Source organism: Battus philenor, unplaced genomic scaffold (assembly GCF_028537555.1).
Source record: "Battus philenor isolate CCGP_79_NKW_IND1 unplaced genomic scaffold, ilBatPhil1.0.hap1 SCAF_21, whole genome shotgun sequence".
In the NCBI taxonomy this organism is placed as follows: Eukaryota; Metazoa; Arthropoda; class Insecta; order Lepidoptera; family Papilionidae; genus Battus; species Battus philenor.
In genome coordinates this window covers 8653844-8673336 of record NW_027181684.1, presented here as the reverse complement: position 1 = coordinate 8673336, position 19493 = coordinate 8653844, and the positions used below count along the sequence as shown (strand labels likewise).

The following is a 19493-nucleotide window of genomic DNA, read 5'->3' as shown; positions in this document are numbered from 1 at the left end:
CAAATTGACATTTGGTTGTCAGATATAAGAGCGAAGTAACGTTAAGATGACACGTCATATTTATTCATTTATTCAAATGATTTACCGTGATCATATGTGTTTGACTTGAGAATAATGCCAAAATGCCCTATTTGTTGAAATTTAAAATGAGATTGAATTTTACTATAGTGGTATCCTTTATTTTAAAGCTACGAGAGTTTCAGCGGCGCACTTATATGACAAGAACCCAAAACAAACTCAGACAAGTCTTTCTTTTGTGGTCGCTATTGCAATGTCTTTATTTCAATATTTGATATAATAAGGAATAAATATTATAGTCAAAATCAACCTAACTTTAATCCTCACTTGGGAAAATTGTACACGAGTTACTCTGATGCTGCGGGGGCAACAAAAGGATTATACCCGAAGCCTTCCGCCCAAAATTTATTTTTTCTTTTGACACCTGTTGTTAAAACTTTTGGAAAGCTTTTAAATACTTTCATAGTTTCAACGGTGCTGCCCTGGTGCCTTAAAGATAGAAGGTCAGAGTTCCAATGCAATATAATGCGAATAGAGTTAACTCGCGCGGACCCTGACATGTGTTTCGATGTTGTGAGCAGACGTTACACTTTATATAACACATAATGAAAACTTGTATGTCGATGAACAAATGTAATTGATATGAATGCAATAAACAATTTTACCCTCACTCACACCACTAAAACATTTCTTAAGCCATATTTTTCATTCAGAAATAATAGTAACGAATGTTCACGAATGCAGATTGCGTATAATACGATGCATTTTAAAATTTAAACAGACTGTAAATTTATATCTCAAGAAATGGGACAGGCATTATAAACTTGCCAAATGCCCTACATAGTTCCGAGAGAAGGCATTATTCACTTTGTTTAATGGCGTTCGATTTAAATCCTTTTGTAGATTTGCCTGCGGAAGTGGAATTAATGGGGTATAAAAATATAATTTGTTTGTATCCATTCCGTGAAATATTAAAATAATTTACTTTAATTGCGGATTGAAATGCCGAAGAGGCAGCGAACAGGCCATATAGCGCGCAGAACAGATGGACTTAAGAGCATGAAAAGAGTACTTCGTTAAGATCGTCGGAAAAAAGTGGATGCAGGCTGATTTTAACTTATTTGAAATCTATTGGGGCGGCCTATGTCCAGCAGTGAACCTCGTACGGCGGACGGATCATGATTGACACTTTGTACGCTAGAAGAATATTATAGCGTATATCAACAAGCATTACCGCCGTCCAATGGAACATTTATGTCTGCTTCCGGTGGTATTTGTCTTCAAATTGAACGTTTATGTTTGTGTCTCCATTGGCTAAAGCGGGATAATCAAGTTACAGGCCTAAGTTTTTAAGCGAAAATGACTATTATAAAAGATATCTTCAATTGTAATTCTTTTATAAAAGGTTTCATTGTTATTATGCAATGAAATCACACTGAATAGATTATGAATTTTAAACAAAAATTTACTTTCTTGCTAGTTGTTACTTAAAGATGTTAAGTCTTTGAATATTCAGTGACACGTCTTATTCAACTATTCTTCTACTCCGGTGGCAGACTCTTAAGATTAGTTAAAAATAGAATAACTGTGAAAGCTAAATAAAACAAACAAGTTAGTAACATAGTTTGACGTAACATGTTTCCGTTTTCGGCGCATTTGTTAAATTGCAAGCAGAAGAAGTAACAATTTTTTGTGACGTCATGATGCTAAGAGTACATTTTGAGTCGTGTACTGGTAACGATACATATGACGTGGTAATTTCTGACTATAGTAAATATCAGCCCTTAGTTATTCGTTTTACAGTTTGTATTTAAGATTTTTTTTTTAAAAAATTAGGAAGTCTTAAAGGAAATGAAACAGTGCCAGGCCAGCTGAAAGGAACCGCTAAGTAGAATATGTCAAAAATTATGAAAATGTGTGATCGTACTGTCATTGTGGCGATCATAAAACCAAGATTTGCGAGAACCATCATCGCGACAGCGCTATGTAACAATTTAGTTATAAAATAATGATAACGTTATTAATCCGATTGTAATAAAAAAATATGAAGAAAAATACAATGTCTACATATGTAATGTTTTATTACAATACAATGAAAATGTCGAGTCGTCAGCGAAAACATTTAATTTTGCTTTATTGAATTGAGCAGTGGTAGCGCAGCGGTAGTGGACTCACAATCTATAATTATAATCTATAATAATTCACACTTTGCGAATTTATTATATAGGATTGCAAATGCTCACAAAAAAAATCCTAGAGGATAGGCAGTAGCGTACTCTGCATACGATAATACCACATTGCGATCGTCAACCCGTCTGCCAAGCGTGGCGAAAATGGTATGCCTTCCGTAGATATCTTTGGTGGAGGCCTATACCTAGCAGTGGGCGTTTTAGGGCTGTTACCATGACGACGACCAATCTGTATGACCAAGCGTGGCGGTTATGGTTTATCCCCCTATAGATACCTTTGGGAGAGGCTGATAATACAATTGCAATGATTTACTTTATAAGTCATTATTATGTAATACACGAATAAAATTTATCGCTTCATGAAACGACTTTCCAGTTCATATTCACTTTTGTATAATTTTTTTTATTTCAAGTATATCTTAAATGAGTTTAACTTTTTAAGATTATTTGCGTATTTTACCGTTTTTCTTCAACACAAGAAATAACATATAAAGTTTAACAAGAACGTATTTAGTGAATTCAAATGCTCAACTATAAAGGTAGGTAGTTAATTAACTAGCAAGTTTTGGTCTATTGTGAATCATGTTTCATTATATCGAATAACGAAATTGTTACGTAATCCCGCATTTTATAATATTATTTTCCTATTGAGTACATTTTCTTGTTGGAAAGGTCGCCCTCTATGACCCATATTATCTGCTTACGCCCATTGCGCACAATTCTATTGAAACTTTATTTATAGACTTTGAGTAGGAGGTATTAAAGTGGATCTATATATATTTTATTAGGTACTTGTATTAACGAGAAATCGACACAAGGTACTATTATTAGTATAACTTAGATTTAATGTTTTAGTTATGTACTCATTTTTTATGTATGTATAAATATCTATTTATCACTTACTTTTAGTAACATAGCAAACTGCTATTTTACCATCAAACTTTTTTTATAATGTGGTTTAGTATGATGCTCAAGCAGTGGTAGCCCAGTGGTAGAGGTCTGAGATTTGCAATCGTAGATCGCGGCTTCGATTCCTGGAATACATTCTTATATGATTTACAGTTTGTGCTTTAATTATATGGTATTTTCACTGCTCACAAATAAGTTAACAGAGGATGGACGTCTTCCGCGTACCATAATACCAAACTGCGATCGCCAAACTTTCTACCAATTGTGGCCATTACGGTAAATACCCTCAGAGATATCTCCGGGCCCAAACGTCAATGATGACCCGAGATTCGATTTTTTATTTATTTAAAGTAATGTTAGCAGGGAAATTATGGAGGTGGCTTCTATTAATAACTAACAGATTCATTAACAAAAGTAACTATCACTTGAATTTTCACCTGTGCATAAGCAGAAGTAGGTTGTCTCATTACAAGCAGGCGTGAATGAGACAACGTACCGATACAAACCTTATGTAAAACAAATGTTTATGTAGATGTTTAAAACAACGAACGAAAAAAAACTAAAAAAAGTCGAAAAAAATATATGATATTGTTTAGGAAAGAAATGCACTATAATTTTTAATTTATAAAATATAACAAAGAAAAAGGGATGAATTTGTTGTGGGCTGAAATGTCATTACAATTGATATTAGGCAATTTATACAAGTCTTCATAAAATTAGGTACATATGGCATTTCATAACTTTGATAGATCCAAAATTGATAATCAGGTAAATGAATATACAGTACAGCAACTTCATAAAGTATAAAAACGTGGCTATCGTCGCACGTTGTAGTAATATAAAGAATAGGAAATCATAAAAGCGAAGTAGCGTCATCTTTCTTATATCATTACGAGAATGAATTTGGGAAATTGGTTTCGTTTTCAGACACACGCACGGCTACAATGGCGATATGAAGGGCGGAAACATAAACTCCGGCGACGAGGACGACGTCGATTTGATAAGTGAGTAAATTGCTATGTTATTGGGACGCGTATGAAAGATAGTCAATAAGTTGCGATATTATTTCTCAATAAGAGACGTTTCTCGAAGTTTATGTTTATATGTGTGTATTATATATATATATATGTAGATATAGAAAAATAGTATTGAGGCAGGCGAAGTTTATTTAATGTAATATTACGTCTACAGCTTCATAGGTTTTTAATTTTTTTTTCAGAATTACAGTTTTAACATAAATTACCAAAAATCATTACGCTGTTACTAATTACATTCCTACATGGAGAACAATTTTAACAGCGTCACTGCGGGTATCTTAAACATAGGAGTCAGTCAGATACCAACTTTTTATTGTTGTTTATTTGTTTCAAAAATAGTTTATTAATTAAGTACCATTTGCATATACAAGTACATAAAAAAAAATCAAAATATCACGCTCTGGCGCGAGACCGGCACTCCGTATGAAATTCTCTCTATCAGTGGCCTGGCGTATTTTGGCACGTGTTGATCCTTTCTCGTGCTCATATTGCAGGCGTAATAAAAAAATATATAAATAATAACCAATACACCAACGACGTAAGAACGTTGAAGCGCAGTGCAACCACGTTAGCATGTTACTTCGCGCGATGCCGGCGTTTTACTGGGTCATAAAACTTGGCCGGTAGGCATTACGCGCCGGTGCGAGACCGGCAGCTGAGTTGTTAACTCTAAACTCACGAAATTGCAAATAATCTTTGCAAATAAGTCTCAGGATGAAGAAAAAAAAATAAAATCAAAAGAAGCGACAGTACTGTACCAACTACTACTAACTTAAGTATTTTAGTGTGTATGTATGTGTGTATAGTAATGTATGTATGTTCATATGTATTTGTATTGGTATATTTGTATAGATGTATGTATTTTAATGTACGTACGCCCTAAATTGGCTTTTCTTTCATGTCTGTCACCTCCATCCAAAGGTTTTCTGGTAGAAATCGCCGCGAGCGATAAGACCTCGTCTATGGTGTACAAAAGAGTGTTAATAAATAAAAACATAGATCATTATTACTTGAATTTCTTTGGCATAGAACGCTTAAAAGGTTATAAGTTCTCCATTATACAAATTATAAATAAATAAATACTATGCTGCTACGTATTGCTTCGGTAAATTTTGATTTATGGGATTTAAAATGTGTATTCTATTTCATGTACGTACATTCACAGCGAAATTAAAAAGATAATCTATGATCACGCAACTTGACACTCTTAATGACACAAGTGGTCAATGTTTGTGAAAATCTTTGTCATTTTACAATAATGTCGTGCGATGTTCAAAATTATGTTTCCTCTTAGTATGAATGACGGAAGAAGCGATTTCGGTATTTATTACATTCTGATTATTTTGCATTTATTGTTTATATACTGTATGTTCAAAAAGAAGGTTCGTGATTGGCGGAATAATTTGCGTAATTATCATCAATTTACTTGTAATTATGTAGTATATTTGTATGTGTATTTATGTATATTTTTATTCAATTAAATTATCTATGTTCTACGCGCAACAAAGTCAACATAACATCATCAAATTTAAGATTTGCTTAAAAGTTATTAAATAATTTGAATTGTATTTATTTATCATTATCATTATTTAAGTTGTAAGATTCTTGCTGTTGTATCTAAGCTCCTTTCATAGATTTCCAACAGTACTGTTTGAAAACGGCTAGCTTCTTTCGTCTGGTTGGACGTTCTACGCTGCGCTTGCCGATCCGTTGTCTCTACTCCAAAACCTTAAAACCACGATTTTTATGTATACGTAAGAAAAGGACCAATATTTAGCCACTTCCCTGCATATGCAGCATCTACCACCGTTAAATCACTCAACATGTGTTTCACCCCTCCACGGGGTATCTTCAGGAGTTATGTTACACCGATTAGTGCCAAACACAGAGCTCTGTGCTCGTGTTGAGAGGTAGTTGTGCAAATGCGCATGCAGCAAACAATGCGAATTCGCATTGTTTGCCGCATGCGTATTTATCAGCGGGCTGGCGGGCGGTGCGCTTTGTTGCACGACTACGACTGCATGTGCGGAAGTGGCTAAATATTGGATTTTTTCTTACTTGGGATGGACTTCCGCTAAATAACGCCTGATTCCATTAAATATTCTATGTACATACATAGTATATAAAATTTAATATCTATTGTATTAATTTTTTTTCTATCTATATAAATACACACATGCATATATCTGCACTACTCCTAGTTGTCTGGTAAAGAATGCATAAAAAAGGCAGATAAAGCGTAGAGAACGCATTAAATCTGTCATAGCTATATATAGCAAAAAGTGTAAATAAATTCTAAATGTATAGAAAACAAAGCTTGTAATAGGCTCACAAATCCAATCTTTAATATTATATTGATTGAAATATACGTTTCGCATAATTTAATAAAAGCTACTCGTTAGTAAACTAAACTGTTAAAACCTAATTAAAACTTGAAGTTTTAATAAACAATTAACTGAAAAGATCATCCCCTTTGTTTCTGAAGACAACTTTATCGTTTCCCTTTAACAAAGAAAACAATGTAGTTATTTTAAGAACCTTCGCAGTGAAAGTGATTAGCTTAGTCGATACCTTGCCGAGCTTTAACGAGACTATATTATAATTTATTGTAGGTGTCAGTACCTTAAGAATAAATGATTAAGTAAATGAGAAAATCTCACTTGTTTTCTAATTTCTCTTATGTAATGAAAACTTGATTTACTTATGTTTAATATAATGACGCAAGCATATTGTTTTGTCTAAGGAACGAACACTAGCGCAATTATAATTGGCGAAGAGGTATTACTTTTCTTTTAAAAGGTTTAGGTAATATTTTGTAGCAGTGTTCGACGTAGACTTAACTCTTACAGTTGTAGCTATGAGTTTGTAAATTTATATATAATATGAAATCTGTTTCAATTGTATAAGGGAATGAATTTAATCTTTTGATATGCATTAAAGACTGACATAATTTTAAGTGTTTACAAAGTAGTTACAAGTCATTCCCAGTAAGTAATGTTATATTTTCAAGTTTTCGTGGCAATGTTTTACATCATATATAGTTTATTTCATACAAATGGACCATTATCTTTATATTAAATAAAATTGAGATATCTTCCTTGACAAAAATATAACTTTGAGATATTGAACAAAGGTGTTACTTTGAAATATTGGATTAGCATACGGCATTAGCAGTATTTATATACTAACATTTGTTTCATAAACTGGTAAAAATATGAAATCTCTTAAGAGGTGTATATCTCTTATTTGTGATGTTACATAGATAATATTTTATTTTGATTACATAGAAATGTATACATCGATACGGATAAATTATAACATTTAGGAAGATTAAAGCATTGCATGATTGTTAATAAGTTGTATTTGTTGGTCAGCTCGCGGCACGTGGTCGTCCGGCGAGGCTTCGCCCGGGTTGTCGGACGAGGAGTGCGCGGGGGGTGGCGCCGGGGAGACGCCCGCTGCCCTGTTGGCGCGGCTGCGCACCCTCGCTCGTCGCGGCCTCGTCGCTGAGTACGAGGACATACGCTCGCGCCCTCCCGTCGGCACCTTCCACCACGCCAAGTTAGTTCACAATTTAACACACATCATCGGAGGAGAATAGACTGCACACGTTGATGAAATGTGCCAAGAATCTAATTAAGAGCATCTTAAATTAGAAGCGGCTAGATTATGCTGCAGACTGACATATTGTCTCCTCAGAGACCGATGAATGATTCAACATTCCCGATGGTCATAACAGGGGCGACATGTCCTAACAAGAATAAATCCTCAGATTAAAAATAATGATTGTGAAAAAAAAATCATCGACATCAAGCCAACTAATAGAGACAGCAAAGCATAGGCCACATCAAAGATCGCCAAGATGACCGGTCTTGCGTTTCCCGCATCTGTCCATGTCATTGGTACACTTGGAGCTTGCCCACGCCGCGTCTAATTTAACACACGCTTTTGCGCTATCCACAAAGAGGCACCCCAGTCTTATGTTTTTAGTTTGCTTATGCTATAAATCTACCGCTACGGACACTTCAATAAATACACTTTTAATTATTACGTCATTAACTGGACATTACAATCAAAAAATAATAAACTGCCACCAGCACAGATATGCCGGATTACTTTAAAGCAGGGGCTCTTAGACTTTTTTATTTCATGGACAATTTTCAAAATTGAGCTAGGTGACGGTCAACTTCCTGTAATATGGTAGAAATGATTTATATTTGTGATTAGAAAGAGAGACATTTGATCATCGGATGTAGATGTAGAGGAAGGAAATGTAGTTCATTTCTACCATATTCCCTAAATAAGATTAGATCTAATTATGGAAATTCGCATTGCGGTTGTGTTCCAACTACGAATTGAGATACCAAAAAAAGTGAAAATTGATTGGTTGATTTATAGTGTTGTGCTATGGTCTAAAAAGTAAAATAGCCAATCAAAAAATTATTCATTCTCTATAATATTATCTGCCTACATTGATAGGTGAAGTCAAGCCAACATTCTAGTTATTAATATTTTAGATTAATTTATGGAATCCACTCAAGACCCTCATCGAGGTTCCCGTGAATTCCTAGGGTTCCATCTGGATCACCTTGGGAGTTAAGGCTTTAAAGGATCACGATACATATTACTTATTGTACATGTTTTCGATGCGTAGACGGCTCATTGATACTAACAGAGTAGATGAAGATTAGTAGGTCTCAAAAGTGACTGTGGCATTAAACAATTCACAAGCAATGATATTTGGACCTTTTTGTTTGACTATCAGGAAGATAGTCACCAGTAATTTGAACGATGTTTGCAGATTGCCGAGTAACGTTTCCAAGAACCGCTACACGGACGTGCTGTGCTACGACCACTCGCGTGTACTGCTTTCACAGACCGACCCCGATGACCCCACCACCGACTATATAAACGCCAACTACGTGGACGGGTACAAGCAGAAGAATGCTTTTATTTGTACCCAAGGTTAGTCATAATGCAAGTTCATACTTCTCCCTTTTTTCTCACGATCTCGTTCTATAATATATAATAAATTTGTATAAGAACTCTACTGCTGCGTAATTTAAGTGTTTTGTTGCCAAGAATGGCTTACAATGTTGCTTAAATGACATTTTTAGATTTCGCAGTTACGTAGGGACAGTGTGCTGATAAGAGTAAAGTCTAAAATTTCTAAGGTAGTGAAGCTAAAGCTTTAAAGTTATCGTCGTGTTTAATTGTCAAATGTTTCGGTTTATAGGGCCCCTCCCGAAGACGTACAGCGACTTTTGGCGCATGGTGTGGGAGCAGGGCAGCCTGGTGGTGGTGATGACGACACGCGCGGTGGAACGCGGGCGCGTCAAGTGTGGGCAGTATTGGCCCCCGGCGGCCGGAGCGCGCGCTACCCACGGACCCTTCGCACTGCACACCGAAGCCGTCGACGTGGAGGACGACTACACTATTTCACATTTGATACTTACAGACTTACGGGTAAGGCAATAATCTAGGTTGATTAATATAATAATATGTGATAATTATTGATTTGAGTTCAAATAGTTCATTCTTTTAAAACGTATACTAAATTTGCTTCCTCATATCAGCCGATAGTATATATATGCCCCCGTTATTGGAAGCCTCTCATTCCTCCATCTTTTTTTTTGGGAGAGGGATATATACCTTCCTATTTTCACGCTCTCTCTCTCATACTTCACAATTTCTCTCTTTCTTCCTTCATATTTTCTACAATTCTCACAGCTCAATATAGATGAATCTACATTATATTCACTCATCGCCTCCCATCCCTCGCCACATTTCTAGAAATTTTAATAATTTACATTTCCAATCGATCAACCATATCTTTTTCCCTCAATTTTTCCATTTTGTTTTATTTTATACAATTTCTTCTCAAAATAGTAGTAGTAGCAGTTAGTGTTTTCTGACACGGTTTTGTTACGCTTAATTGCATCACGTATTGCCTTGTAATAAAACTGCAAGAAAGTGACATTGTGGTATTACTTACACGATTACATAGTCATAATATTATATTGTATGTAATATTAATGAATGTTTTTTGACGACCAAATTTTCAGACGGATCAGTCCCGGCGCATATGGCACGGGCAATACGTGCGTTGGCCGGACTACGGCGTGCCGGGCGGCGGGCGAGCGCAGCCCGTTCTGCGCTTCTTGCAGCTCGTGCGCCGGGCACAACGCGCTGCTTTAGCCGAGTACGTATCAATCTAACAAAATTCACAGAATTTATTTTTTATTATAAATTATCATATGGTATATTAGTATACTTGAGTCCTGGGAGTGCTGGTAAGTGAGAGCGGCAGAGGAATGTGGTTGAAATTATTTTTTTTTAACTCTGCACTAAGTCGTTGTCAGACCACTTTATACCTTGCGACTTTCTGGAAATATTATGTTACAAAAGCTAGTTAAATTAATGCAAATATTTTGATTTTTTAAATAAAAATTATATAAAAATGAAATACTTAATTTCTTCACTGTTCAGAAGCCCAAGCGTTTCTTCAATATTCTGAAATATGAAAATATCGTCATTGAAGAATCTATTATTACACACCGCTAAGCTTTTTTGTCTATGACAGAACTTTTAATGAGAATTGATTATATTAAAACTATATACTAAGACTAATTAAAAAAAACAACACCAATAAATAGTTACTACTATATATGGTGTCTTTAAATATATTTTTCGTCAATCGGGTAAAATTGTTAGTGACATCTGTAATGATAACGTCGCAAGCCATCTTAAGTTCTATATGTATTAATTGATTATGTCTATGTTCGATAGGTAATAATTGCATGCGTTTTTTTAAAAAAAGTGTCTCTTACACAAAAAGTTCAAATAATGTTCAATTTACGATATAATGTTCAATACCTGGCCAATATAAATTTGCATAAAATTAGCTGTACTTCAATTTATTTAAATAATTTTCCGAAACAAATGAAAAAAAAATATTATTTGTTTCGGAATGGTGAGGATGATGATCATTTGTTTACCTGTTTCTGGAGTATAACATTCAATGTGCCATAATATGTTCATTAAAAAAAAAAACATTTCTGTCCAAAATATATTTTGTAGCAAAGAAAATAAAGTTTATTTTGGATTACAGCTTAGGAGATGCATGGGCTGGACATAGTCGAGGCCCGCCCATAGTTGTTCATTGTTCAGCGGGTATTGGAAGAACTGGTGAGTTTCTTTCTTTTACTGAAATTAGCAGTTTACGCCGATCAAGATTTTCATGTAAATAGCCGCTTGAGTCGAGGCCTCCGAGAGAATGTAACATACCAGTTTAAACCGGGGCGCTCCAGGGAGTGTAACGTAACCGAATGTCTAACACAAGAGTTGGAAGACTACCGCAATAGTTAAAGTTGTGTAATATCGGCGTCTAAGAACTCAAATATATTCTAGGAGTTTTTTTTGTTAAAGTGCCTACGAATATTCTTTGAAATAAAAATGTAGGTAGATACCGCTATTGCGGTAGTTTTCCACCCTGACATCGAACAGTAAATTCCTGATTACTACTAGAAGCGTCTGCATTAGTTTTCTACTGGGTTTGACTAATTCCATCCTAACGAAGAACTAAAGAAAGAAGCACTGTATAGAAGTTGGTTGGTTTATTACAGGCACTTTCCTAACGTTGGACGTGTGCACATCGCGGCTTGCGGCAGAGGGCGTGGTGGACGTGCGCGGCACCGTGGAGCGCGTGCGCGCGCAGCGTGCACACTCCATACAGATGCCTGAGCAGTACGTCTTCTGCCATTTGGCGCTGCTGGAATACGCGGTAACTCTCTTAAACTTTTATTTACTATACTTTGTTTCTTTGTTTACTTTGTTTGTAAATGTAGCTTAAAAGCAGTGAAAGTATAGCTTATTTGTCAGAAAAAAACCTTTATAGCTTTTACACCCATTTATAATCTCCATTTGTATTATGTGATTACTCTAGACTAGGGCTTCTTAAACTTTTGTCATTCACGACCCCATTTATGATTGCGAGTTTCTTAACGACCCCATACAAATATAAAAAAAAAATATTTTTTGATGAATTATTTACTAGGTCAAAATATGCATATACATATGAAAATATATAGTTTTGGAATTCGTTTTGAAACATAAAAAAAACTAAAATTTAAAATTGCACAAAAATTATAACTAGTATTTATATTAGTTTGACATTAAAATCCCTCGACCCCAGAATTTTGCCACGGGACCCCATTTGTGGTCACGACCCATAGTTTAAGAAGCCCTGCTCTAGACGACTGCTTCGAGCCAAAGACTTCAGACGGTATAAACATTGCAGTTACATGGTATCTATTATTAAATATACAATAATTAATTAAATTAAAAATTTAAATTTAGTACAAAAAATTTAAAACGCTTATTCTGATTATAACATCAACAAATATTTATAATTTCTGAATTATTGAATTTTTGACACTATACATTAATTAAGCGACAGCAAATAATTTAAAAATAATTCATCTCTTTAAAACTTTTACATCTATAAACCTATCCTGTATAAATCTCATACAAATGCAATGAACCCCTGCGGTAGTTGAAAATTTGTTTTATGTGGTGAAACTGAAAAATACACCTGACACATAAACGATATGTAAATACACGAAATCTTTTTACTTTCAATCTATCGTCTGCATGGCATTGTTATATAATTAAAAATGTCGCTTAAACGTGTTTATTACCTAGTCTGGGCTAACGATTATCATGGAACTATACATGAACTATACAGTACTATACATGAACTACGTGTCCTGACACTAAAAAGTCACCGGCTGCTGAGGTCTTTTGCTCTTCATTACTATGCATTCTTAAGACACGTAGAAAATAAAAATTTGAAATATTGTTATCAAATTATTGATAAGACATGACACTAAGTTTCTTAGCACTCTGTAGCGTTCCCACGAGAACGCTATATTACTGGCCACTAAACCCACTTCATTTTTAATGTTTGGATTAATATTACACGTTCGAGTTTAAATCGGCAATCATTCAATTTAGCAATCATACTTGGTTTACATTTTAACGCCATTGGAGAAAAAATAAATACGTCCACTGGTGATTCCTCACTGTCACCAAACGCGTTTACACCATTGAAGATGGGTACGGATGTGACTAACATTATATAATTTCCGCAGGTGATGCACGGATATTTAGAGTCGGCCGAATTAAATGGTTTCGACGACGATAACGACGAAGAATCAGAATGAAGATTGGCTCGGCCCGCTTGCACCGTGCTCTAGTGCGGACTCGTCTTGAACCACATTGCCCCACATCGGCCCGCACTAGTCCGGCCTGACTTCTCAGCTCATACAAGCCTGCATCGATCTACACGATTCCAGTCTGAATTATCCGCTCGTACAACCCAGCATCGGTCTGCACTAGTTCAGTCTGATTTATCAGCTCATGGATGCCTGTATTGATCTGCACTAGTCCGCCCTGACTTATTAGCTCAAACAAACCTACATTGGCATTGGCCCGCACTAGTCCGGTCTGACTTATCAGCTCATGGATGCCTGTATTGATGTGCGTTAGTATGGTCTAACTTAATAGTTTATATAAGCTTGCATCAGTCTGCACTAGTCTGGTCTGACTTATTTGCTTATATAAACCTGCATTGGTGTGCACCAGTCCAGTCTATCTTATCAGCACATACAAGCCTGCATTGGCCATAGTTCGATCCGACCAGCCGTTCTGTACTATCTTGCACTGGGACCCGCTAGTCTGGACGGACTATCCAGCCTGCACTGGCCCACACTAGTTCAGCCCTTGCATCAGTCAGCACCGGCCGGGACCGGGCCGCACTAGTCCGGTTCGACGCTCCAGTCCGCACAGGCTAGCACGTGCGACGGTCGCTGCTTTTTATGCCCCGCTCTACTCTAGCCTTTACTTGTCCAGAACCGTGTTTATTCGGCTTCGTCTAGTGTTAAGTCAAATAGATATAAAACGTTCCTGTAGCCCTACGTAAGAACTGAATAGTTCGCATTAAAAACATTAAAACTTTTTTCTATTTTTATTATTTATTTCGCAATGTCAAAGTAACCAAAAATCGCGTATCTCTATTTATTTGGATTTATATTTTATTTACTTATGTAATGTTATTGTATGACTGTGTGGGAAATCATTTGTCTTTAAAAAAATAACGCATAAAATTTGACACAAAACATATGTCAGGTGCTGGTAGAATTAAATTCATACAACAGTCGTTTTTTCGTGGCAATTTTTTTATATGACAACTGTCTATTAAAAGTATTAACTGAATATTAAGATAATGTTATAAATATAAATATTTATACGAATAGACTGAATATTGTTAAAAATTTTGGTCAAAATTTTACTCGCGGCCTGAAACTATATTTTACAATCGACAACTAAACACGGAAAATGTATTCTTTAAACGATCTATGGAATGCTACAGATATCTCTTAAGGTAAATAGCGAATGTGTATAAAGTATTGAATAGTCAATATTAGATGATCCAATTATGTAATAGTATAAAGTAAATAGTATTGAAGATTATTTTTTCAAATAGCCAAAGTAGCCGTATATTTTGAACCGCCGTCCTGTCACGCAACTCACATATCGCTGTTTGTACTCAGTTCGATCCCGTGCACGAATTATTATATACAGGGTGTCCCATGAATCAACATCAGGCGGATATTGTGTAATAAAGGGAGTAGGGCCTTCTTATTTTCTGCCGATAGACGCGCGCAAGGCATACAAGCTTCCCCCAAAGACCGCCACGATCCGGTCTTGCGTTTCCACATGCAGAGACCACCCGCGACCTTGACTATGTCGTCTAAAGTTGGATGTCGTTTAAAATCTGGTGAGTTCTCATCTTAACATGAAAGTTTAAAAATATTAAGGTAAATAATTAAAGTCATTATAATAGAACATCACAGGATGCATTAAATTAGATTACTTTTTTATTATTACCTGCACTGCTACCCGATTTTGGTATGACGGTTCATTCATGGGACAATCTTTATTTATTTACATATAGTATATAAAAGTAGCCCTCATTTATATAGCGAAATCGTCTGAAATGAAAGTTTATCGGCTTTTAGTGTCCATGAAATTGTAACATAAACGTTATGTTCTTCGGTGTTAATTAAATCTAGGATGTTTTGCGATATGAGTAGGCCAGATCTATTTTCATTTTTCACTGATAGTTATCGATCATTTCTGAACATGAATTTCTATAAAGTTTGATTTAATTTACATGGTATTTATTGGTTATCTTCTCGCCTTTTCATATCTTCTTACAACTTAATGATTTTTTTCGCAATGTTTCTTAATCTATTTAGTTAAATTACAGGTCAGTAAAAACCTTTTTTTTATTGTTTACTCATGCACTGAAATATTTTTAAATGTATTTCATTATTTAAAATAGATTAATTAATATATAATCGTAAATTTTCTATATTTGTATAATATTAATTTTGTCAAAGAATTAGAGAAGCACCATTATTTGTGTATGTATTACTTTAATAATTGATGTAAAATAATAAAAGAAACTTTAAGCGTAGAACCGTAGTTACTCGTACATAACTTACGAAAAAACCTTCCGAATGACTAAAGAATTTTGCCTTACTATTATTTTTAGGTTAAGTAAATTGTTAATCTGACGATACTGTTGATTCTTGTAATTGTAAATATTTTATTGAATATTTTTCTGTTTAAAATATTAAAAAAAAACCTCTGTGAAATATGTGTGAAATAAAAAGAATTACTTGTATTATATACAAAGGTTGTTTGATTAATTTATGGCTATCTCTTTCCACATGGAGTTTTGCGCACAGATTAACAGGACCTTGAAAGTAACCTACATAGCCAAGTGGATTGTCAAGTTAAAGTGGTAGTAGGTAGGCCACATAGAGCACAGGTCGCATAGGGTCACAGGAGTGGAGACCATGGACTAGCAAGCGCAGCGTAGTTCTTCCACCCGTAAGGTGAACAGACGAGCACCTTAAGTTCAGAAATTGCTGGATGCAGCGAAATCCAAAATGGTCTTATCGAAAATCAATGGGGCAGGTCTATTTCCTGCAGTGGAAGTCCTAATACTGCAATGACGATGGTGATCAACCTCGGCGAAACTTGAAACTTATATATATTTAATATTGAATGTACTTGCAATTAATACTGTTTTATGAATTTGAAATCGATAGAGCGATGTAAAAATTTAAAGTCGATTAGAAATCGAGCTTGTCCTATACACACTGCGCTATATAATCACTTTATAATACTATTTATTATATTGTACAACTAAATTATGTTAAAAATGTCAAAGTGCGCCATATATAAATGAAATTTATTTAACGTAAATAATGTTCTAGCATCGAATTTAAGTTGGAAAATGTTTCAAAATCATTTTTTCTAAAAAAAATTCTAGCCTGCGCTAGTGAGAGCTGCAAAAAACTATTAACAAGTGGCTCGCTCCCCATAGGCAACTGACTCTTGGCCGAGTACATAAAATAAATGTAATGTGGCGACCACATTATTTTCGGTTTGTTTCAAATTAATATTTTTTAAAAACAATTTTAATCAGAATTCATTGAAGTTGCTATCACTATGAAAGAGAAGTAATTGTAACTTATTTCCTAATTATAAATACAATCTGGTTATAGTTAAAAAATGTCTTAAAAGAGTAGAGAGCTTTTATAGTAAAGAGGGGTTTCCTATTCTATCTCCAATGAAATACTGTTGTGTGACGTAAATAGAATAACTATTTTAGACAGAAGGCTTTTACGGAATGCTTGAAATGACAAAGTTACTTATTGAGACACCTGCGGGAATGAAGGATTACCACAATCGCTGCATATGAGAGGCTCGTTGTGGCGTCCTTTGTCAACCCGTGTCATGTTGCACTTTACGCGTTACTCGAAGTCCGTCACCTCTTTCCGTCTATTTGCTTGAAGTGTGTCGTTGATTAGCAATTGGCAGATAACATATGTAGGTTCACGTGTGGCAGCTGCAAAGCTTTCACCTCACGAGTTGTATGCTCTACAAGTAACAGCACTAATGGTCGAAGTCTCGTTTCAATTTTGCAAAACCTCTTTTTGTCTTTATAGAAAAAAAATAGTTTGGGTTAACCGTTGCTGAGTTAAGCGTTGACAGTTAATATTAACCATAACGTTTAGACACATTTTCATTGGTTGGTGATCAATTTAGTCCCCATACAGTAACCGGGTAAGTCTTCTTAGCCATTTTAAGGAATTGTGAACTTCCTTGACATCGGTGACAAGGTAGATTTGCTATGAGGCATTAATTCCGCTATTACACAAGGTATACAAAGAGTAAAAAAATATATAATTTTCCGTAACATCCAAACCCTGGCGTTAAGTACGTCTTACGTTATTTAGAAGTTTTATAATATTGCATTATGAAATATATGAAAAGAAGAAGAAATCGCAGTCTGGACAAAGGGATCTTAATCAAAAGATTTATAGATTTATCATATATTAAAATTTAATAAAATAATTAATATGCAATACAGAACCGATTATCACATATGGTTCCACTAACAGTCTTAAGGGAAGTGTAGTAAACTTCCAATTTCTTACTTTAATCACTACTCATCACTACAATGTACTAGTCTAAAATTTTATAAAGAAATTGATTACTATGAAAACATTCAATGAATTCGGTTAAACACTCGTGTTAATAACTTTGAAATCCACAAATTTCTTAACGCGTCACATTGGTAGTAGCACAACAGCACGAGTTGAGATCACCATATTTTCAAACTGATTAGATAGCTGACGAAGTTTCACGGTAATTTTAATGTACACGTACATAAGGTGACACAGGTGGGAAAGGTCGCCGAGCCACATGCACGCGTATTTACTCGAACATCTATCAGATGCTTTATGGGTGTGTAGCGCGATAACTTGAACCTTTAATTTATTTTTATCGGCCGCTAGCTAACTTGCGGGTTTCAACCAGCGCCAAAACATTCGTCTTGTTGACAAACGACGGACTTCGAGTAACGACTGAATTTCAACAGGACAATAGTTTTGCGCGACGGTATTAGAGTATAAATATGGAATAAGCAAAGATTATAAAGTGAAAATACACATTAAAGTTATGGAGAGAACAGTGTGCCTTAATGAAATCTATTTAAGAATTAGATGGCATGCACACAAATTGCAAATAACAAATAGAACAGAAAATATCAAAAATATAATGAAAATAACGAAAGATAAGTAAGAGCAGATAATTACCAATGTATGAATAGTAATTGGTAATCAGCAATCAAGAAAAAAAATATTAAAGCAGAAATAAATAAAAAAATAATAAAAAAGTACAAGTCCGAGTTGGTGACATAGTAGTAAATAAGGGCAGAAACTACAAAAGAACGGGCGACGATGAATGTATTCCCGATATATTGCAGGAAAATAGCGCAGACTGTGATTAGTAGAAAACGGATAAGGCCCCTAGATGTAAAAAGGGATCTGTCATATAATTGTTAAAAGAAAATAAAAATAAAGCAGCAACGATAAATAAAAAGAATAGAAATAAATTTTTAAAGAGTAAGTAAGCCTGTTTCTATCTGCAACAACCTAAAAAATCTTAAGAACAAAATTGTGACGTCTTAGAAATGATGGTGAATGTTAAGAATTACAGATATTGTGAAGAAAGGGAGATGACGAGTAAACGAATGTGTGAATTATGAAAGAGTAAAGTATAAATAAAAAATAAATGAAAAAATTGTTATAGACCCGCAAATAAAGCCGAAAGGCCGTAAAAACGGGGACATAAAAAATAACTTAATATACACTGCGTGACTGCGGGAACTTTCCATGATATTATTCCCGCAAGTGTATAATGTATGTGTATGTGCGTATATATACATTTGTGTATATATGTATGTACGACGTAGTGCCACACTCAGCAGCGACTCGAACCTATCCTCTTTCAACTCCGATTTCGACTCAGTTAAAATCTGTTCGGTTTTACGAAGGTATGAACCGAGTAGATATACATTAGTCAATACAATACGTCAGGCGACGCTTCCGACCGACGTAGATTCTTTTAAATTTATTAGCTCGCGTATTTCAGATTTGCATGCCTTGAGTCCGAAAAAGCTGTAAAAAGCCAGAAAGGCTAGCAGTGTCTAGCACCAATCGAATATAGCTCAAGTATATAAATAGCTAAGTAAGTTGACAAATGCAAGCGTCACATAACGTTGTTCCATATTATATTAGTTTAGGATAAAGAAATTCTCTCTCTACTACTCTAGTTCTCTATATTCTAAGTGTTATTAGATGCGTACTGTTATTGCATTGAAATATATACGACTGAAAATGGTTATCGCATAAGGCAT

General features: G+C 35.0%; 1 protein-coding gene across 1 annotated transcript in view; it reads left to right on the top strand.

Moving 5' to 3' along the window:
- Ptpmeg2 (Protein tyrosine phosphatase Meg2) overlaps positions 1 to 15878 on the top strand; it is a 72148-nt gene extending 56270 nt beyond the window's left edge. Inside the window, exons 6-13 of the mRNA XM_068766384.1 lie at positions 4044 to 4120; positions 7528 to 7714; positions 8955 to 9118; positions 9390 to 9619; positions 10219 to 10355; positions 11265 to 11341; positions 11779 to 11936; positions 13306 to 15878. Of these exons, the coding sequence (XP_068622485.1) occupies positions 4044 to 4120; positions 7528 to 7714; positions 8955 to 9118; positions 9390 to 9619; positions 10219 to 10355; positions 11265 to 11341; positions 11779 to 11936; positions 13306 to 13377 (1102 nt within the window). The 3' untranslated portion in view covers positions 13378 to 15878. The remainder of the gene's footprint in view (positions 1 to 4043; positions 4121 to 7527; positions 7715 to 8954; positions 9119 to 9389; positions 9620 to 10218; positions 10356 to 11264; positions 11342 to 11778; positions 11937 to 13305) is intronic.
- The last annotated feature ends 3615 nt before the right edge of the window (positions 15879 to 19493 follow it).